Source organism: Battus philenor, unplaced genomic scaffold, assembly GCF_028537555.1.
Source record: "Battus philenor isolate CCGP_79_NKW_IND1 unplaced genomic scaffold, ilBatPhil1.0.hap1 SCAF_2, whole genome shotgun sequence".
NCBI lineage: Eukaryota > Metazoa > Arthropoda > Insecta > Lepidoptera > Papilionidae > Battus > Battus philenor.
The window spans coordinates 6,478,888-6,502,357 of record NW_027181682.1 but is presented as its reverse complement, the minus strand read 5'-3'; the positions used below and the strand labels follow the sequence as shown (position 1 = coordinate 6,502,357).

General features: G+C 32.4%; 3 protein-coding genes across 4 annotated transcripts in view; 1 reads left to right on the top strand and 2 right to left on the bottom strand.

Moving 5' to 3' along the window:
- Positions 1-991, bottom strand: part of Nipped-A (Transcription-associated protein Nipped-A) — a 34,001-nt gene extending 33,010 nt beyond the window's left edge. For both annotated transcript variants that reach the window (XM_068765028.1, XM_068765030.1), the window contains exon 1: positions 664-991. In XM_068765028.1, coding sequence (XP_068621129.1) covers positions 664-810 — 147 coding nt within the window. In that variant the 5' untranslated portion in view covers positions 811-991. The remainder of the gene's footprint in view (positions 1-663) is intronic.
- A 677-nt stretch (positions 992-1,668) lies between these two features.
- PlexB (plexin B) lies at positions 1,669-9,377 on the top strand. Its single transcript, XM_068765436.1, has one exon. It carries the CDS (start codon positions 1,773-1,775, stop codon positions 7,455-7,457), a length of 5,685 nt encoding a protein of 1,894 aa, XP_068621537.1. The 5' UTR covers positions 1,669-1,772; the 3' UTR covers positions 7,458-9,377.
- Positions 8,769-23,028, bottom strand: Hydr2 (abhydrolase domain-containing protein 2). The gene is made up of 7 exons (XM_068765437.1): positions 22,753-23,028; positions 20,887-21,059; positions 19,924-20,091; positions 17,899-18,082; positions 13,856-14,050; positions 13,627-13,781; positions 8,769-11,595 (listed from the first exon to the last, which is right to left on the bottom strand). Exons 1-7 carry the CDS (start codon positions 22,905-22,907, stop codon positions 11,330-11,332), a joined length of 1,296 nt encoding a protein of 431 aa, XP_068621538.1. The 5' UTR covers positions 22,908-23,028; the 3' UTR covers positions 8,769-11,329.
- Between the last annotated feature and the right edge of the window lie 442 nt (positions 23,029-23,470).

Below are 23,470 nucleotides of genomic sequence, written 5' to 3'. Positions count from 1 at the left end.
ATATGATGGCATTTTTAACATTTCCATCAACATATACAAAAATATTCCACTGATCTAATGTATAGTAACAACAGGTCGGTAGGTAAAAAACACTAGTTTAACCAATGTAATAAAAGCTTGTAGTTTTATCAGTGTACCTACCTTTTTATCAAAAGAAAATTTATTCTATTTCATATAATTATTACATACAGAATATATTATAATATTTTTAACTATACAACTATACAAATATACTGCTCTATTATAAAATGTCAGCTTGGGTGGTTGAATAAATAGAAAAAAGTGCCAAGTCTCAAAGTACTTATCTTGGGATAAAGGAAAGAATAAATAAATGAAATATTGTTCTATAAACTAGTTGATAATAAAAATATATTACCAAAAATATTCCATTTACATTACATTAAATTTTTTGATTAGTACCAACTATGATCAGTTATTAATTAATTTTGCCTACTTATACGAATTGCATATGAAAAAAACAATAAAGTTTTTTTCCATTGGTATAAAATTTAAAATTACCAATGAAGGTAATTTTAAAACAGATACTTTTTAAATTAATTTAAATGTGATAAATATAAATAACAATCATTCTCATCATTAACATTTAAGAACCCTTCTTCGCTTTTTTTTTTATATTTAAAGACAGTGTAGAGCAATGCGTACCTCAAAATTTTCACTGAGTTCTTGAGCGGCTTTGAGTTTAATTTCATCTTTAGCACCCGGATCAGCTAACATAGTCACATAACTCCTGTATGTATTCATTTGTGTGTGGGGGTCACCGGGACCCCCGGTGGACATTGCTGCCATCATTTTTTATATATCCATGTAATGTTAATGTGCGGCAATTATTTAAAATGCTTATAACCCGCACAACAAATTACTAAAATATAATCATACAAATCATCTAATTGTACTACAATAATAAAACTTTAAACATTAACATTAGTTAGGCTAAATTGGTATTAACAAAACAATATAATTAATATTTCGTTATGAATTACATGTATCTATCTCAGCAGAGTGCAATTTTGTGTAATACACTACAAGCGAAATTTCCTAAACTAAACCATAGACAACACATTATGTTTTTGTTTTTTTATGGGCCGTCGCACTAACGATCCTTAGTACACGTCCACTGTACATACAAAAAAGACATGATGTAAAAATTAATAAAATATACTCGGTTATTATGTTTCATATGAAAGTTGTTAACATCATAAAGCAATCTCAAAAAAATTCTATTCGAACATATATAAGCAAAATAGTATTTAAATTTTAATTAGACATGTAAACCTAAAAAAATAGATTTTTATTGATTAGTATTGATTTTTTAAAATGATAGATCATAGAAAATTATTTACTTTTGATTATAATGTATTCAAAAAGCAGGTTAGAAAGGGCTCTGTACTTATAAAGATTTATCACTAGATTGCGGTAACAAGTCCACTAAGACAAGATAAAACCATTTATTTTTACGCATTTTATCTATTAAAAAATAATATAAGATATATAAATAATAAAATAGAAGAAATTAATTAAAATTAGTTAAAAAGACATGTATAGTCTGTAAGGCTGAACGTGTTTAGCTTGATGTCCAAAACTTAAGAACTGTATTGAAAAAATAACTTATTGTTTATTCCATGTCATCGGCATCGATGTATGCTTTTACATTATTTTTATATTATTAAAATGGGTTGAATGAGCCATAAAAATACAGTCGTGGTTGTGAAAACGTGCAGAATTTTATTACGGAGGTAGCTTAAAATGTGAACATGGCTGCTTCATTGACAGTGTTAGTCATAACATTTTGGCTTCGGTGCACAATAGTGTATGGATACGAGTTTATATCACAATACCCAATTCAATATAATGAGACATTTCAGTTTTGTCACCTTGTTGTTGACAAAATTAGTGGACAAGTTTATGCAGGTTCCATAAATTGGCTTCACCAGTTGAGCCCAGACTTGAAAGCGATACATGTAATTCGGACCGGTCCTAAACTAGATAATCCGATGTGTCATGCCAGTGGATGTTCATCGACTGATATTCAAACAACTTGGATCGACAATGTGAATAAGATATTAGTCATAGATCAAGAATCCAGGATAGTTATTGCGTGCGGATCAGTGGCGCAGGGATCTTGTCTTAAATATAAATTGGGTGATATATCTGCAGAACCGGAATTTGTTCCAGTGAGCGTCGCCGCAAATGATGCAGAAGCTTCTACATACGCTTTTATAGGCCCAGAAAGATACAATTCTTGGGACCGCTCTAATGTATTGTATGTTGGTACTACTTTTACTAATAATGGTGAATATCGACATGATGTGCCTGCAATTTCCAGTCGCGACCTTATGTCTCTTGAACTGGCACAATTCACATTTTCTAAACAAAGTTTAATACAGATAGATGTTAAGTATAGAGACAATTTTTTAGTCCAATATGTGTATGGTTTCAATGTAAGTGACTATGCCTATTTTTTAATAATTCAGAAGCATTCACACTTAGCTGGAAATGAGGAGCTTGGGTATGTCTCACGTTTAGCTCGCACATGTGTAAATGATGATAATTATAATAGTTACACTGAGGTTACATTAGAGTGTTATGTGAAAGAGGAAACTGTTAATGGTAAGATTGAAATTGTCAATTATAATCTAGTCCAAGATGCTAAAATAGCTAAGGCAGGAATAAAATTAGCTGCTCAGTTAGGCATTGAGGCAGGTGACCCCATTCTTGTTGCATTGTTTAGCCCATCTAAGGGTATCAGTAATGAACCAATAACTAAATCTGCTATGTGTGTTTTTTCTTTACAGGAAATAGAAGTTAAGTTTAATGAAAATGTACACATGTGTTTTAATGGTAGTACTAAAGCGCGTAACATGGGATATATATCAGGTATGATATCTGATGGTAAATGTCCAAGTGTAGGTTCCACAGGCAATATATTGAACTTTTGTGAAGTTGGCCTTAAAATTAGTGGTTTATACCCTATTAAAACAACATCAGTAATCAATTGGAATGATACATTGATTACTTCTGTAACTATGTCTGTTACTGGATTACACACTGTGGCATTTCTAGGAACTTATAATGGAATATTGAAAAAAGTTCTTATTGATGCAGAAAAAGCCTCTGAATATTTCAGTGAAGCACTTTTGCCCGGGGAAAAAATACTTCCTGATACAACATTGTCACCATATCAGAAAACTTTGTATGTTTTAGGTAGAAATACCATTGTGCAAATACCAACAGAGAAATGCGCAGAACATGGCAATTGTTCATCATGTCTAGAGTCTAATGATCCACACTGTGGTTGGTGCTCCTTGGAGAAAAGATGCACTGTACAAAGCATGTGTCAAAAAGGCACACAGAGTGCACCCAGATGGTTATCTCAATATACTGGCCAGCAGTGCATTGATTTTGAGCAGATATTACCTGAAAGAATTTCAATTAATGAGATAACCACAGTGCAACTTGTAATAAGAACTCTACCAGAATTACCATTTGGAGCTAAATATAAATGTGTCTTTGGTAATGCACCTCCTATAGATGCAGCGGTTACATCAAATGGCCTAGCCTGTCCTACACCAGAAATAAAACACAGACCTAAAATACCACAAGGGCAAGATCATGTTTATGTCCCACTCTCAGTTCACTCTTCAGAAACAAATAAAGACTTTGTTTCTCGTAATTTCGCATTTTATGACTGTGCTAAGCATGTCACTTGTCATTCTTGCATTATGAGTGAATGGGCATGTAATTGGTGTATTTATGATAATAAATGCACACATGATACAGGTGCATGTCAGAGAACAGTAATTAGTGGAGAAAACAATCCCACAAAGTTACTTAACCATGGCATTGGCCATTGCCCTAGGATCAGACAGTTTAAAAAACCTATATTATTGCCTAACAATGTTCCAAAAGAATTGGAACTGGAGGTAGAAAACTTACCTCATTTGCAGCCTGGCCACACTGGATTTCAATGTTCAGTGAGTATAGAACTGGCAAATATGATATTACCTGCCAGAGTAGAATCAAACCACTTTATTGTTTGTGATAAAACAACATATTCATATGAAGAAGATGTTGGTGAGTACAATGTGAGTGTTAAAGTAGTTTGGAACCATAATCATTACATAGATACAATAAATATCACTTTATATAAATGTGAAATACTTGGATCCCATAGAGATCATGCCGATTGTTCCCTCTGTATAACTCGAAATTCTATTTATCAATGTACATGGTGTGGCAATTCATGTTCCTATAGTGAATCTTGCCTTGACAATCCTGTAACAGAATGCCCTAAACCAAGAATAGATATGATAAAACCACTAAGTGGACCCATTGAAGGAGGCACTATTGTTACCATAGAAGGCAGTAACCTTGGTTTAAGAGTGGAAGAGGTGACTGGAAAAGTTAGAATAGGAGATGTATTATGTGATATAGTGGACTTTGAAGTATCTGTCAGCATTACTTGTCGAACAGGTCCCTCTAATGGGTCTGTAGTTGCACCTGTTATTGTTGAAAATGATGCAGGTTACACAGAATCAAGTGTATTATTTAGTTACAAAAACATTAAACTACAAGGTATATACCCCAGACTCGGTCCAGTATCAGGTGGAACTCAATTAGCAATTGGTGGACAGCATTTGAATATTGGTTCAGCAGTTTCTGCTTATTTAGATGAATTACCATGTGCTGTCAATAAAACACAAACTTCTAATAGCAGATTAATATGTGTTACACCAAAGGCAAATACACCTAGAGTGATACATACATTAACAGTTGGCATTGATAATGCAAATAGGACTATATATGGAGATTTATTTAACTACACTGCTGACCCAACCATTATGGAAATAAAACCTTTGAAAAGTTTTGTGTCTGGTGGAAGAATGATCACAGTACATGGTACAAATTTGCACACTATCCAGAAACCCTTAATGAAATTGTATTATGCAAATGAATTGATTCCTATTAACTTCACTGCCTGTATGGTCCTGAATTCAAATCAAATGGAATGTCCAAGCCCAGCAATAAACAAGAAATATGATGACATTCTACAAGCAACAAAGTCCCAGACAAGTACTCCACAAATAGCCATGAAGGTTGGTTTTGTAATGGATAATGTGGAAACTATGCATGATTTAGAGAAGTATTTTAATCCTCCTAGAACTTATATGGTGTTTGTTGAAGATCCGCATGTTTATCAGTTTCCTAATAGAATAAAGTCATACAAAGGAGATCCATTGGTGATAGAAGGTGAAAATTTGATAAGAGCCAGTGATGAATCAGATGTAGTGGTAACAATTGGTACCCAACCATGCAATGTAACGAGTTTGACTATGCAACAGTTATTATGTACTCCCCCTGAAATACAACCTTCTAATACAGACGAAAATGGAGTACAAATTACTGATATTAGTTTACCTTTAGTTGTAGTGAAAGTTGGTAAAAACTTAAGGTTTCCAATTGGATATCTACACTATGAATTGCTTCGTAATTATAATTTCCCGCCTGAGGCTATAGCGGGAATAGCTGCCGGAACCTTCTTCCTAGTGCTCATATTTATGATTGTTCTTGTAATGTACAGAAGGAGAAGCACAAAAGCTGAACGAGAATATAAAAGAATACAAATACAAATGGATACTCTAGAAAGCAATGTTAGACTTGAATGTAAATTGGCATTTGCAGAGCTTCAAACTGATATGTCTGACTTGGCAGCTGATTTGGAACATTCTGGAATTCCAACTCTTGACCATGTTAACTATGTAATGAAAGTATTTTTCCCGGGAGTATCTGATCATCCAATATTAAATGTACAGCGTCAGTTCATAAATACTCCTCGGACTAATTATGATGCTGCTATGATCCAGTTTGAACAGCTTCTGAATAACAAATGTTTCCTACTGTCATTTATAGACACATTAGAAGCACAAAAGTCATTTAATATTAGAGACAAAGTTAATGTAGCTTCCTTACTTATGATAATTTTAATGGGTAAAATGGAGTACGCAACAGATATTCTAAAATCTTTACTGTTACGATTAATAGAGAAGTCAGTATGTAATAAGCATCCCCAGCTAATGTTACGTAGAACAGAGAGTGTTGTGGAAAAAATGTTAACAAACTGGATGGCATTGTGTATGTATTATTATCTTAAGGACTATGCAGGATCTTCATTGTTTTTACTATTTAAAGCTATAAAACATCAAATTGAGAAAGGTGTTGTAGATGCTATAACTCATGAAGCGCGATATTCATTGTCCGAAGAAAAACTATTGAAAGAACAAATAGATTATCAATCTGTAACTTTACATATAGTGCAGGATGATTTTGATGATAAAGTTCAATGTAAAGTTTTGGACTGTGACAGTATATCGCAAGTGAAATCGAAAATATTAGATTCTCTATTTAAAAACACTCCTTTTTCCATGCGACCCTCCGTCCACGAAGTTGATTTAGAATGGCGGCATGGTAGAGGCGGTCATGTTACTCTTCAGGATGAAGACGTCACCACAAAAACAGTCAATGGTTGGCGAAAATTAAACACGTTGGCTCATTATGGTGTCAAAGAGTCCGCTATCATGTCCCTGATACCACGTCAAAATGATAGTTTCAATACCCCATATAAAATACCGTGCAAAAACTGCACTGGCATTTATTGCTCTAATTCACACATAAGAGTTTATAATAGCGATATAACCGATCAAAATGTCCACTTTTATCATTTGGTCAGACCTATTGAGTATCAACATATTATAAACAAATCGTCTGAACACAGTCATAAAGCAATTCCCGAAATATTTCTTACTAGACTGCTCTCTACCAAAGGTACCGTACATAAATTTGTTGATGACTTTTTTAGTACAATACTTACTGTAAATGAAGTATTACCCCCTGCTGTTAAATGGTTGTTTGACCTGTTCGACGACGCCGCAAGAGCACACGGTATTATCAACCCTGAAGTAGTGCACGCATGGAAATCGAATAGCTTACCTTTGCGTTTCTGGGTAAATCTCATTAAAAACCCAGATTTTATTTTCGATATTAATAAAACCGCAACTGTCGATTCGTCTCTTTCTGTGATCGCACAAACTTTCATGGACGCTTGTTCGTTATCAGAACACCGCCTCTGCAAAGACTCCCCGTCCAATAAACTTCTTTTCGCAAAAGATCTGCCCACGTATAGAGATATGGTTATTCAATTTTATCAAGCTGTGTCACAGTTACCTCAAGTTACAGACCAAGAGTTGAGCACCTCAATGCAGCAGCTCTCAGTGGAACAGTTAAACGAGTTTGATACCCTCTCGGCTCTTAAAGAATTGTATATCTATGTCAGTAAGTATAGAGAACAAATTATGTTAGGATTAGAGAATAAAATGCACCTAGCTCATAAATTAGACAATATAGCATGCACTATGGAAGGTGATCCAGCTTCTATATGCTGACTATATGATAATGTTACTTATGATTTAATTACATTTAATTGAATTTATTTTAACAACTAAGAATATGTAAAAAAAAGCTTTAATTTATTCTGAATATACTCAGATTTTTAAAACTGACTTGTAAAAAGACTGTAATATATGAGTTCCACTATTCTAGATAGAATTGGTAGCAGATATTAATAAGGATTTTTTTATGGTGATCAATTTTATTATAACAAAAAGGGCTGGTAATTTGTAATACAAAGAATCGATTGAAAAGCGATTAAACATATATACAGAAGAAAAAAATTATTACGATATTTTTTTTGGAACTAGATTTTTGAGATTATTTTTGTCCAAATCATCAATATTTATCAAATTAATATTTAACCTTACATAATCTATCAGATGTTCAGGTAATAATACCTCTCCAAGTGGCCATACTTGATTAACTTTGCCATTAATTAACTAAAATATAAGAATGCTCTTTAATTTTTTATATGTGTAATAATTCCATAAAATATATAAATTTGGCACCGAACTTAGTTTTAATGTAAATTATTCACATGTACGACATTTAAATATACTTAAATATTTATGTGTAATTAAAATAATAGATAGGAATACATGTAAAGAGAAATAAGTTTTGTTTTAAGGAAAATGTTGTGATATTTGTATTTGGAATATTCATAACGTTTTATGAATTCATAATAATACCTATTTTTACTGAAAATGTTCATACTAGTAATAGTCCATTCATATTGCATGTAAATTGTATAATATTTAGGTAAATAAAAAAATCTTGTAAGCGCACTTTTGAATATTTATCACCATTATTTCAAATTTTGAGATGTTTAAAAACTCCTTTTTTCTAGAATTTCACTTATGAAATTTATGGTTATATAATAATACTCATTTGAATCTGTTTACTTAAGTAATGCCTGCTTGATCTCGTTTTTTTGTTATTGCTCAAATTTACAATGTGTGAAGGAGAGGCGACAATAAAATACCGACTATAAAATATAAACAAACAATGTTAGTCATAAATTTATATAAAAAATGCACATTTGTATAAGACTTGTTTGCCATTTCTGCCGAATTTTTATATTTATTGTTACCTCTACCTTTATTGCAGTATAAAAATTGTTTTGTTTAAGAATGTCATAATATTCCATTTACAAAGTAGACTAAGATTAGCTATATCTTATAGGTATTAAGTCCGCGTAAAATTCACCCGTCTCTAAAAGTTTTATATTATTAAATTAGAAATATAATTATTTATCAATCTTTTGTAATAAGTAATTTCAATATGAATGGAAAACAAAACGCAGTATTATTTTTGCCACATTTATTACACATAAATAACACAATTAGATTGTCAAAATTTTGCAGCACTGGTTCAGGTTGTTAATTTCGATAAATAAAAAAGTTACAGTAGAAGATTTCAGTGGTGCATTAGGAAAATTGGGCACAACAAGAGTAAAGTAATAACATTTGTCAAATGTTTTATTATTAAAGCGAAAATGTTGTCTTCCTACTTTACAAACATTTTCAAAATTCATAACAACAGTAATAAAATATGTAACAATTTTGTACAATGTAAAAAATGTTACAACATTAACATTATTTTTAAAGTATAAGGGAAAGCTGATTATAAATGTGGATACAAAGTAATGTGAAAATTGTATTGTTTATAGATAAACTTAATGCTTCATTCATAAAACATGTAGTTACAACTAACAGTATACAATACTGGTGATAACAAAAACAAATATAGTAGAATTACACATACATGTCAATCAGCTAAATTTGAGATCATTAATTTGGTCTGCAAAAGTTTTTATAAGTACCATAAATAAGTAAGACAATAATTTAAAATCAAAAACAGCTGAGTCATTATTTTTTTATTTAACAAAAGCTTGTGAGAGTTCTTTATAATGAATAACGGTTTTAATAGAAATCTAAATCTTAAACTAAAACAAATAAAAAAAATACATATTAATTCGTGTATAAGTTGAAATAAAAAAAGATTCTGATATAGAACATAAACTGCAAATTTTTCTGTTTTCATGTAATAAGCAGGCAACGAAGCTATTTGTATACGACATTCATGCTTTAACTAAAATTCTACACCAAAATAAATCTACATACATTGTCACTTTAAAATTAAATTTCATAAAGTAGCTATCTTAAAAGTAGAACAAAAAAACGGAAAGAAAAGATCTTTTGGGTTTTTGTTGGCGTTATAATGTCCATAATATACAATTATTGTTTTCAATCAAGCCATCGATATTTTTTGTTAAATTAATATTTACCAAGTGGGCTACATTTTTTATTTCTTTATAAATTATTTTTGCTATTAACCAGTACACACGTAATTTGCAAACAAAATTGCATTACATTATACATAACTTTTATGAATATGATCTTAAATCAATTTAGAAGACTTAAAAAAATAATTGTGCCTATAGAATCTTACACAGCTGCTTTATTAGACAATATTACACTAAAAATAAGTTATAAAAATTTGTTGCGCGTGCTTCAATAAATTTAGGATTTGTCCTAATTAATGAAAAAAAAAATCAAACATTTTTATAACCCAAAACTATTTATGTTGCAAGGCAACAGGCTATGTTTCAAGACAAAATAATATCTCAATATGTGTGCATTAAGAGCATTCATTTAAAAGTAAGAAAAGGACCAATATTTAGCCACTTCCGCACATGCAGTGGTAGTCGTGCAATGAAATGCACCGCCCGCTAGCCCGCTGATAAATGCGGCAAACACAGAGTGAAAACTTGGCAGTAATCGGTGTAATATAACTCCTGAAGATGCCTCGTGGAGGGGTGAAACACGTGTTGAGTAATTTGGCGGTGGCGGTTGTGTGATTCGCATTGTTTGCCGCATACGCATTTATCAGCGGGCTGGCGGGCGGCGCATTTCATTGCACGTACTACTGCATGTGCGGAAGTGGCTAAATATTGGTCCTTTTCTTACTTAAGATGGACTTCCGCGAGGTAACGCCTGATTCCATTAAACATTCATTTAAAAAGCAACAAAACATTCAAACATCTATTAAAAGTTAATCATATTAATAAGGAACACATGTAAAATGCATATTTGAAAGACTACATTAAATGGCCAAATACACACATCACAATGCATATCATACTAAACAAGTAAATAAATATTTTTATGCTTGCCTATAAAGCCTCGCTTTTAAAGTTTAAATGGCCAAGGGAACATTATACTTTTAAACTATACCATTGCAAAGTATAAATAAAGTAAAAGAAATCTATAGGGGAGGAGGCAGCCCCAGGACGTCTAGCAGTAGATATCCTGGAGCGTGATGATGAAATATGTGATCTGATGTAAACAGCTACTTCAATTATTACAATTTTAAATAATATCTATATTGTACTCTAAATTATAATATTTCTTCTTGTGAACTGCTACGCAATAGCGATACAAATCTCTAAATCACAAATTGCAGCCTGAGACTGCACACTAAAATATTACAAATACATCGAATACTGTTCCTGCTAACATAAACTTGTATAGATTAGCCATATAGCAATCAAAATTCATCAGGTTTATAAGTCACCTAGGCTTTGCCACGGAGGCCTGTAAATTTTATACATATCTGCTATATAATATATAGTAATCACAATTACAGTTCGCTCGCGTTTATTAGGAAATAAAATACACGGCAGCTGTTGGCATATGTTTGTTCACGAGGCGTGGCTAGGCCGGCGGATATAAATGATTCTCGGCATTATAGACGCGAACGAACTGTGAACTATTTCTATTAATCTAAAGTAGATAATCACGTGATACCGTATCACATTGCGTTACTGCAAAATAGGCCACAAAGGAGTGTATAAGCATCCAATTCAGACCTTTTGTTGTTTATCGAGCGGATCTTTGTATATTATGGTGGCGGACTTGATGAGGTCCGGTTCGTCGTCCGAAACTGCGGTCTCGTCTTGTGGTACGGGCTTTGGCGAGCACTTGTCGTGCGCCATCAGCAGCCCTCCTACCAGGCCGACCAGCGCGCGGTCCAGCCACGTCACCGGGTTCGCGTACATTAGACCTCCCTCGTAGAATCCCAGGTGCCCGCCGTGAGCCAGCTCAAGGTACATGGCTTTGTCATGTGAACCTGCAAAGTGTGTTAATGTGTTATGAAGTAGGTTTCCACAAATTTGTTTTCACGTGAAATCACCGCATACTGGATTTTAACGCTGGTTAAATTTAATAATATGTAGCTAAGTTTTTGTTAACCCGCGAATCCCGAACGACGTCACATTTTAGCTAAGAGAGAATAATTGTATTATTGATAGACGTCGAACTTCGAGTAACGACGCTAGAGTACAACAGAACTATAAGTTATGCGCAGCGCGAATGTTATTATTCCCGCACGTGTATAAATAGCCATAACATTGACAATACAAGTATCCCGGTTATAGGGTTCCGTAAGGATAAGAAAAACTAAAATTTTCTAAAATTACCAATAGACTAAACTAAAGGCCAACGACGAGATTTACCGTTTTCATTTCTTTCTTCAAAAAGGAAAATTATTTTTTTAAAGAGAGTTTTAACAGCGTACATGCATCGACATACCAAAATCATAATACATTCACTTGACAAAAATATTTGTTACCACTAATAAAACAGTCTTAATAAATATTTTAAAATAACAGTAAAATTATTTTTAAAAAACATATCCTATATGAAGTTATTTCTGACATACTAAAATAATTACTTCTTCTAAATAGAGTTACAAAAATATTCATCACAATAAATACAAGGAATTTCATCTAAGCGAGTATTAAACTGGCGTGTCATATCTTTAAAAAAAATCAAGTAACGTAGAGTTAGTGTATATCAAAAAGATGTTGATCAAAGCATTTACACAAGTTCTGTACTGGTTGCTTAAAAAATATGCACCGACAAATTGTTAGCTTACGTAAAACTACCTATATTTATTTACATTTTATACACACATTGTGTAATGGCCGACTTAATGCCGTATAAGCCCTTTCTACCACTCAACGTAGAATGGTGCAGAGATATCCAGTAGTTAATTGTGTAAAAATTAAGGTGGAAAACCTAGTAATACTGTACTAGACACATTATCATTTAATAACAAATAAAGGCATTTTATAAAAATGTAGATAAGATTATAAGTAAGATTTGTGACAAAGACAAAGTGGAAAAAGATGACTTAATGATCGAACATAGTTCTTCTGGTTTGTGTCAAAAGATTGCAAGTATTAAGTAGGAAGACGAAGATTAGGCAAAAGTAAAGAGTATTTGAGGCACAAAAATTGTTCCGCTGGAGAATGGGCAGCCATTTTAGATCAGTCATCTTATTTTAAAATTAATTGAATACATCTAATAAGATGCTCTTGAAAAGATCTGCATTCAGGTCGAAATAGCACCTGATAAAGAGATCGCAGGGCAAACCAGTTACATTTAAGCAGACAGACCTCTGAGGACGATATCTTAAGATGATCTCAATTGACAGTTATTTGCTTATAAATGTACATTTTAATTTCCTTTATACGCAACATGGTTTAGATACTCCTTTGGCTTCCGTTACCATTCGCGAAGGGAGGTGTTTTAATTAGAACTCATGCGAACGGAAAATAAACGTATAATAGGAAACGACTACGAGATATAAGCGAGCAGCCTTGGACCTAAGTGTACAAATCGCAATGATTACTGCACTTGCACACAAACACTGCGTTATAAAGACGATAATATTGCATATATACAATTTTCATTGAAAGTAGGGCTTTTTGCAAGAAATCTACTTTAAAGGTACCGTCTTGACGTAGCTTTTCAGTGCCAAATTAAAAAGTATTATTACGTTATAATTTAAATCGTAGCTAGTAAGAGTAGTTATTTTGATAAAAGTCACAAAGTGTGCAATGAAGAATCTCGGTGTTTTTCAGACGGAATAAATTTTAAACGCTGCGGTCGACACATTGTCTTTAAAATCTGAAAAAAGAACAAGACGCTTCATTCATACGGACCGGTAGAGTCAGTACTGTTGAAAAGGGGAAGGTGAGGTGAGCAGAAGACCCTCGGTGAACGAATGTAGGCTTACGACGATCTAATGTCATAAGGCGAAGAATACTAACAATATAAACGCTACAAAATATAGTACTAATTAGGAGATACTCACTGACGAATTCTCTTACAATAGGCAGCAACTGCTCGGGAACGATAGGGTCATCCCTTGCATTTATAAATATCATTGGGGTTTTAATGTTGTCGAGATAAAATGCAGAGGAACTCCATTTGTACAAATCAGTCACAGACTCGAAACCGTACACGCGCCTGAAATATAAATTATAGAAGCATTAAAAAGTTAATTTACACAACACACCACAACCACGTGGATCAATGCAAACCTCGAATAGGCTTCATCTAAATCAGGCAGCGTGCCAGCAGATACGATCATATTCTCATCTAAGGAGTATCTGTTTTTCATTTCGGTGCTGAGTAATATCCTCTTGTGTCTGGTGATGATGTTGCGGTAGTTGTCTGTCATTATGTATAGATAGAAACGGCGGAAGTTTTGCCATTGCAGCAAATGCACCATTGTACTGAAATTAATTTAACGAATTTTATAGCGGTTATTTTTATTTAGTGGTTGGTACTTCAGGATAACTATTACCTTAAATGCAGGAAAGTATTTGAAACCTTTGTAACATAAATTAACCTCGATATATTCCATTAAAAAATAATTGTGCTTAATTTGAAAATGTTATAAATCTATTATTTTCTAAGCACTAAAACTATGTGTCCTTTTCTATTTTTTAATAAATAGTATATTCAGAATTTTAAGCCTGACGACTTTACAAGTACGAACACGTAATGGGCCGGCGCTATCTCTTGCAGGTGAATGCCTTTCATCTAATCAACTTATGTTGCAACAAAAAACAAGATATTTTGTTTACTAATGGTCAATGTAAATTTTGTGTATTTCAATCACTACAGTATCTTGAGATTTCTGGTTTAGTTTGCATGTATGAATTGTTTGGTCAGGTCCTCTAGGTCGACCGACAAGGTCAAGTTAGCTACTTGTTGTTAGCTTACTGGATACGGGCATCGTAAGTCCGATCACTGCGTAGATCTTTGGGAGTAACTTTTGCCTTGCAGTGGCCGTCTATCAGCTGACATGATGATGAAAATGAAAATGAAATAATTGTACGAACTGCGCTCTTACATTAAAAAAAAAAAAACTATATAAACCATTTTCATTTACAATTCATTTTTAAATTTACACAATGATCAATGTATTGAGATGAACTGATTCCTGAGATATATACGTGATTGCTTCATTTTTAAAGAAATTACGTAATCATCGTACAAAGCTTGAGGTTTGTGAGTCAACAATACGGAACGTATACATTATATATCGATCGCAACGGTCGGATGGGAAGTAGTACACGTGCAGTCATTTGATCTATTATTGCTTTCCGTGCGAATGAACAACTGAAACATGAAGCACTATCAGGTCTGAATATAAGTTAAGAAAAAAAATGTAAAATATGAATTATTAATGAGTTTATTAACGTTGATCCCTAGGTTATCTGCGCATGTATTTAGGTCTTTAATACATATAGCTAAATATTAAAGAATTTATATATAAAATATTTGGTAATGGATATTTTAAATATGTATATTTGTTTTTAATAGTTATGGGGATCGCTCAATCAACCAATAATATGTCAAACATTAAACCGTAGTGCTGTCTCATTCGCACAGTACCTACCACAAGCAGACCTGTGCGGGTTCACTCACCTACGAGTTGTACTATTCAAAATGTATAGATATTGCGGCAAAATAAAGAAGCTAAAGGGAAGCAAGAGAAACAAAGTACAAAGTAGCGTAGGAACAAGACAGAAGAGAATCAAGAAACAAATCGATTAGCAACAATAGACCAGCAATATTGAATAAAGTGTTTCTTATACGTTCGACGCACTTTTACTCAACAAATTATCTCCTACTTGTACGTAAATTTTTGTCTCTATGAATTAATGCATCGTCACCACGTCAAAATTTATGTTTTGCGTGTAAACCACCTATCCGCGGCTTACCGCAAATTAGCAACACTAATGTCATAAACAGTACACACTTCCATTTCTTCTACATACAATTTGTACCTTTCATCACTTTTATTTTATGTAATTTTTCCGACAAAAACCGAGAGAGAGTACCTTTAATCGGTGTTTTTCTTTTATCAAACTAACACTAATCTACCCGAGTAACATTTGCAGATTCCACGATTTTTTTTCGGCTTTTTTTTACGGGCCGTAACGTACAGCTATTTCATCGGATTGGGAGGCAGCCGAACTCTTAAATCACTTTAGCCAACCATCTCTGGAGCAACTAGGCTCAAAAGCCACATCAAGGGGACAACCGCCTGGGCTTTCGATCTTCGAAAAACTTGTTTAGCATTGCGAAACAAACGCCCGAGAGCCGTCGAACCTGGACTTGGTTGATTGCTATTGCTTAGCTAAAGGATAAGTTGTATGCCGCATAATTCACACTAAGGCTGAATTACCGCTAGAGATGAGTCAGGATATGTAGCAAGGGATGTGTTTGTTAAAAAGCAAAAGAATCACTCCATTCGCCTTGCACGGCGTAATGGAATGATTCTATTGGCTCTTATCAAACAACTCATCTTTACACTTCTGATGGAAACGTGGACTTAATTTGTTCGCTTGCCGGAAAACACTCGCGACCTAAATAGTATGTAACGCCCTTTACTACTAGGCACTGAGCAATGTCTTTACATTGTAACCGTTATATATTCATAATGTATTAACTGCAATATAATCCAGACTACTGATAACTAAGATAAAAAAATGATGAAAAAGATGATCTTTGAAGATCTTTTATTGACATTGATTGTTAAAAAAATCTAAATCATTATTTTCTATTTATAGAATATTTTTTCTTGCAATCAGACTTCTAAATAAGTAACACGGACGACATCTATTTGTGTTCAAACTGTTTGATTGGTTGAGGAGAGGGCATTTGTGTGTTCGTATTTGAAGGCCGTAGCTTGTAACAATACGAGGCATACAAAATACTTTACAATTTTTATAAAGAGATATACGTAGCAGCAAGCACACTTGATACGTAATAACAAGCATAAGTGATACTATCTATCGATAATAATTTTCTGATCTGGAATGTTTTAACATTTTCATTAAAATCATTCTATTGAAACATACGACACAAGCATATTGTTATCGCTAAGCAGTATCAACTTGAACGTATGTTTACTATTACGGTGTTTGGTCTTTTTGATCAAATATAAAAAATACCGTAAAACTGCACTTAGCAAAATATGCAAGTCACGTTTCGAGGCTGAATTAACTAATTTAGTTAATTAATCAGCTATGTTGGCGACTATAAGATGACTATAAGGATCGAAATGCTTAAAGAAACTTTATAAGTTTCGTAATATTTTTTTCAATTAAAAAGGCGCATCTTAGTTCACTGAAAGACATATCCTTACTCTGACTAGTCGTTTCAGTCTAGCAATTCCAAATAGCTATTACGCCCATTAGCAGTGGCCTCGTCAGTCAGTTGTCAATCGCTTCGTTAGTTTATCCAATTGTCAATCGGAACAACATTTGAGTGCAAGTATCAGACATAATTTACTTTGCTACTAACCTTAATCGATGTACTAATGGAGGAATATATTTAAAATGACGTATTCGGTTAGATAATAAACATGGCCTTAAAGCGAGAAAATTAAAGATAAAATGATTGCAAAATGACATTGATGAGAGATTACAACACTATATACGTATGGCGACCAAAAACCTTTACGTTTTTAAGGATATATTGCGCAAATAACTGATTACATATTTAGCTAAAAATTTAAATACTTAAAACGTTCTAAGGCGGATAAACGACTTTATTAAGGTCATTAGAAAACGTTTGGTGCAGGTCCTATAGGAAATCTGAGGGGAGGCATATGTCCTAATAATGAAGATAAAAGCAGCTACAACAGCGAAACGCAAAATGGACACTTATTACAATGTATCAGATATTCCTGATTATACACATTTACTAACAATATATTTGCAACAAGAACTTATTCGCAATATTATTGAACTAATTTTTTTTTAGTAAATTAATGCCGAATTAGCATATCACGATAATACCTTACATTTCCTCTAGTTATGTGGTGTAACTGTGTGTCGGATGACGTAATCTTACAATGTTAAATCATCAGCAAATTAAAGATAACAATTATTACTTTAGTCCATCGAAAGTATAGATAATGAATCTTTATTGTTATCAATTTTACACTCAAAAACATTGTATGTATAACTAAATAAATTTGTAAACGAAAGTACTAGAATAGTTTTTTTGCTCAATCGACACGCGTCAAATGACATCTACATAAAAACAATGAATCGTAACTTACTCAATTGCATTGTAGCCTTGACATATTGAAATGCCTCCTATTATATTTGTAGGCCTCTTCCTGTCCTCGCCGAGATACTTTGTAATCAGATTACCTCCTAAACTAAATCCGACTAGAATTAACTTCGTGTTTGGATATCTTTCGATTAAGTTATCGACCATGAACCCAAAGTCATCGGTGTGACCTGCAAATATCAAAAACACACTTAAATTATGTGGATATAATATATTAAAAATGTTATCGTGCAAAAGGCTAAAATTTCATGATAACATTTAACCTTTCGTTAATCTAGCAGACAGACGAATTTAATGCGATGTAGAAATGATCTATAAAACAAACTTTTATTAAATTGTAATTTTTAAACATATTCAGTTATAAGTATTTGTTTTATTTTAAATAAATAATGAGTCACAGAAAATTATATTGCTGTGTTTGTGAATTTTGTGGTAACAATTTAAATATTTTATGAAACATGCATAATGTGAGCGTTACGTTCTATTGACGTTTTAGCTATTAGCCCGAAGGGCTTTTACAGCTTCATCCGAACCGAGTTCACGGAATTCCGTTACGTGAACTTGGTTCCAGAGTTCATGAACTTACAAAAAATTATTATCAGAACAAACGTATTCCAGTTGCACGAAGATGTTCGTACGAACGCAGCAGCTGTACACGTGTAAGTGTATAGTGTAATGTGAGTGTGCATCTAGGGATGGCAGCGAAAACCGCTCGGCAATCTAAGGTAGGATACGGATCCTATCTACGATCGTCTACGAGGCCGCCCGATTATGTCTGCGTTAACGTAGTTGAACACCTTGACACTGATTTGATAAAAATTCGACGACATATTAAAGAAATGGTTGAATGACTATTATGTTAAATATATATATGTATATAAAACTAAAAAAATATTTTATCCAATTCATGTTAAGTTACAAACAAACATTCAAGTTAATTTACAACAGTTCGTAATTAAAGTCTACACTTGCTCGCGTAGTAATATTTGGTTACAATTAATAATTAAAAATAACTAAGATTTATATACATTTTTAAAACATTGCATAAAACTTTATCGCTATCAGAGCAGAATGCATGATAAAAAATTACTTATTCAATATTAGCTATACATATTTAGGTTTATTCGGTGACGGAAGGTCACTGTTCTACTCCGTGGTTTGTTTTGCAGATGACAGATATCAGAGTACCAAGAACGCTTAGCCTAAACATCATATTTTTGACTAAGCATGTATTGCTCAGGAGTCTTGGCTTGAAAAATTTATGCCGAATTGGAAGACCATCAAGCGGTTAGGTTGGGAAGTCCAATGCCACACAGTAAAAGCGGTCGAAGCAGAGGGCAGATATAAAAGCCTTCGCCATCTGATTATATCGCATTTAAGCCATCATGTATGGAACATAATAAATTGGAGTTAGCTGATAGCTCCATGGATTGACATGGGGTTAAAAACTTAGTGGCAGACTAAAAATGTGTTTAGGATTTCAGAGTATACCCTGTATGGATCCCGACTTGATCACTAGGTCTCGTGAGAGCTTGTATTAATAGAAAATCGTTAGTGTTCGATTGTGGATTTAGTTCCATCTGACTCATTTTCATTTAACTCTCAGTCGACATATAGCTGCGCCGTAACCAGTAGAATTTATTGGTTGGTAAAGTGCCGCTTGGAAACTCAGTTTACGTTTGTCATTAGACGCAAACTGACAAAAAAATTTAAAATAAATCTAAAAGTTTGGAGAAAAATTTCACTGCGCGGTATCTTGTTTATAATAATGAAACATGAGGGTCTTTTTCCATGGATGCTTCCTTAAGGAAGGACGGATGCTTAATAAGGTGGGTTTTCTTGGTAAATTATAAAGTGGTAGGTTACCGCGTCCTACTACTGTCAAACTTCTACGACTAATTGACTCGCCTAGGCTCCTGTAGCTGCGTCTAAAAACTTAAGTTGCTTAAACTTTAAAAAAACTGTCTATTTATAAAACTACACACGTATTAATTATTGAAAAATGAGTCACCGTAAGAGAATATCCGAGCGCCGGTGACGGGCACGCTGTTGAGCGCGCCGATGTGGTTGAGCACCGCACATCTGTAGCCATGACATTGCGAGTAGTGCACGTAGGTGCGTATGTACACGCTCTCCGAGGTGTTGCCGATGCCGGGGCATATCGCCACCGTCACGTCATCTAAACCAAACATTACTCCATGTCTTTAAAACATATTCATCTCAAAGTAAATTATAAATGTATGAAGATATTATCTATTCTCAATTCTCACTTATGTAAACGTATTAGTAGTAGTATTAAAAATTCTAAGTATCAGTATTTTGTTAAAAATCAAAGGGATGTGAACACAGCCCTTTTATAACAGGCGATCACATTTAATCAAATCATGCTTTCGAAGAAAATTATTAGAAATTCAAAACATGAATATTAACAAAAAATAAGTTAGATTTAAAAAAATTGATAGTAACAGTTTTTGTTAATAATTTATGTATAGCTATATAATAAATATATCATAACATATGGTATTTGCTTAAAATACATTTTAGATTATTCATGACGCTCTTGTTCTATGAAGGCGAAGGAATGGTCGATTAGTAAGTACTAAAAAAATTTTTTAAACATCTATATAAAAACAAAATAATAGAATAGGTAAGCAGTCTTTTTATCAAAGGGCTTATTCTAATTTTTAACTTTTTGGCTGCGTAAAAATTATACTCCTAATGAGTATTTAAAATTGTATTAGTATTATGAACATATATATGTTGCACATTCCTGTCAAAAGATGTAAATATATGTTTATGAAAATAAATTAAGAAAAGTATTAAGTAAATGCCCAAAGGTATGTAGTGCTCAAAGAAAAGTTATTGTTAGGACATTGATTTTCATATGAAATATTTCTTGTTTTCATTGGATGATTATTTTAAATATATATATATATATATATATATATATATAAATATATTCAAGGTGACTAACCTTCCCGCTCAGATCCAACTGGTTCATACAGATCATATGTGAGTGTAGATTTATCAGGGAGAACTAAAGATATTCTACCACCGATAGGCCATGGGCACCTCACTCTTCCAATCAGACTATGAAGTATGGTCTGAACATGACCACTGAATCCCCACAATCTTGTTGGTGTATAGCTGTAACAAATGTTCTAATATATAAAAAAAATCCATTATTTACTTTTACACACTATGCATATTGGTAATTATCTTAACTCTGATCAAGAAAAAGTTGTATAAGATAGCATTGGACCAAATGTTAATAAACCACTATTCCCAAAATAAAGATAAACCTCTTTGAAAAAAATAATAAAAAAGAGCCCATGATAATACATACAGAAAAGTGTATTCAATTTTGGAATGTTATATGAGTCAAACTACAGCATTTACATTTAGACATTATATCAACCAAGCTGAGAACACTATGTTCTAATTGCATCACTGTTAGAAAAATATCATAATTCAAAATAACCTAATATTAAAAAAAGTGAAATTTAAAATGCCTAATTAAATATGTACAGAAGGCCGGTCTTGAGAGAAATAAAGGATATGTTATGACACCATAGCCAAGTGAAAGACCATCTTACATCATTAAGAACCAGGAACAAAAGTAGTGTTTTGCAGGAGATTAAATGGTTGGAGTTTATTGAAGTTAAAGAACTAAAAAATCAATAAAATTGTTTAAATTCTATAAAATATTTGCAAATAATAGCAATTGCTGAGATGGGAATACATGAGTCATTTATGATGTCATCCATATTAATTAGATTTTTCTTTATAGCATAGCTTATATTTATAGAATTGACATCACAAATTAGAATATACACAGCTGTTTATGATAATCATGAAAAAGAAACATTTTATTTTTTTAATCCAGTATAAGGTTTGTACAAAAAAACATTGATGGCAGTTAAATTCTGAGAGTTATTTAATAACATCATACAATAAATACATAACTTCTTTAAACAATAAAAAGTGCACACATGTTATTTTATAATTAAATATATTTGAAAAATGTTAAAAACAATTAGCACACAATTTAAACTTACATTATTAAATTTAATATTACCCCTCATAATTTTCATGCAACTGTAACTAGTATGACTACTGTAGGGTTCACCACTTTCTTTAAATATAAGACCTATTTAAAAATTTTGAATAATTATATTTATGAATTATTAAGTTAAACCTTGCCATTTTAAGAATTTACTATGTTAAATGGTCTAACAGCAACTATTTTAATACTTGTTTAAATTTTCAAAGAATGCAATTCTAAGTCCATAGCAGGCTATGCAGTATCCAAAGATATACAAAGGCCAGTAAATTAAAACTTTTATAACACACATATATCATATATACTATTACACAACACTACACACCCATTCATAAGGATAATATCTAAAATAAACACAAGAACTTGTACATTTCTTGCTCTTTTTTTATTTCTATAGGAACCTTTGCTTAACAACTAGATAATCATTACACTTCTTTTTTATTGTACGACTTACTCTTCCAAAATAAATAATAAATAGTAGTTTTGCTAGTTGAAAGTAAGTTTTATTAACTATTTTATTTAGAAAATTATGCAGTGCAGTTGATTACTTGTACTTAATAGCATTGCAGTCAATTAGAACTAATACAAGAGAAGCACTTGTTTATAAATATTACCAGGTATCTAAGAATAATATTTTATGATAAATCCGTTTTCAATGTTATAGCTGTACTTAGTTCCACAGCAGTAAAATTATTAAATAATATGAAATATCATTCAATATATATTTTATACGAAGATATAGTTTTTAGAGTTTTAAAAGCCTGTGTTTTTACTTACGGTTCGTTCAGGAATGGTGTGATAAACAAAATATTTTCAATAAAATTTCTATCCTTTCCGTAAATTACAGGTTTATATGGCTGGCTGTTAACATTTAATATTCGAAAAAGAATACATAAAATAACAGCAACTACAGCTAATAGAACTGTCGACATTTTTTTATTTTATGCTAGTATTTACTACACATAATATTTAATATTTCACCACCGTTATATTAAGTTACTAGATGAAACCATAATACCGATCTGTAGAAACACAGATACGAAACTGATATGAAAGACCAATGAAAACAGTTTTTTCTTTCTCGGTTCTAAAACAATCTTATAAATTCTTATTTTTTTATTGGCCTTACGATACTGACGAGTTCTGAAATAAAGTTACACCTAATATTTCATTCGCTATTTGGCTTATTTTGTTTACAGGGGCAAAGTGTTTATTGGGTGAAAATAAGGCATATCGGTATTGTTATTGGATAAAAACTTGTCAACAAATGAAAATTGCTTAAGAAAACCATAGACACAACTACGTTTATTTTTAAAAATCGGTTTGGCACTACATTGATGAAATAATAAAATTCTTTTATTGAATAAAAATATGTTTATTTTACATTTGGTTTAAATGTATCTAAAATTTTGAAAAATATCTCCATAGAAACCTGCATATAATTTCATCAATCGTCACTCTAATAGAAAAATATTAATATGGAATAATAATCATA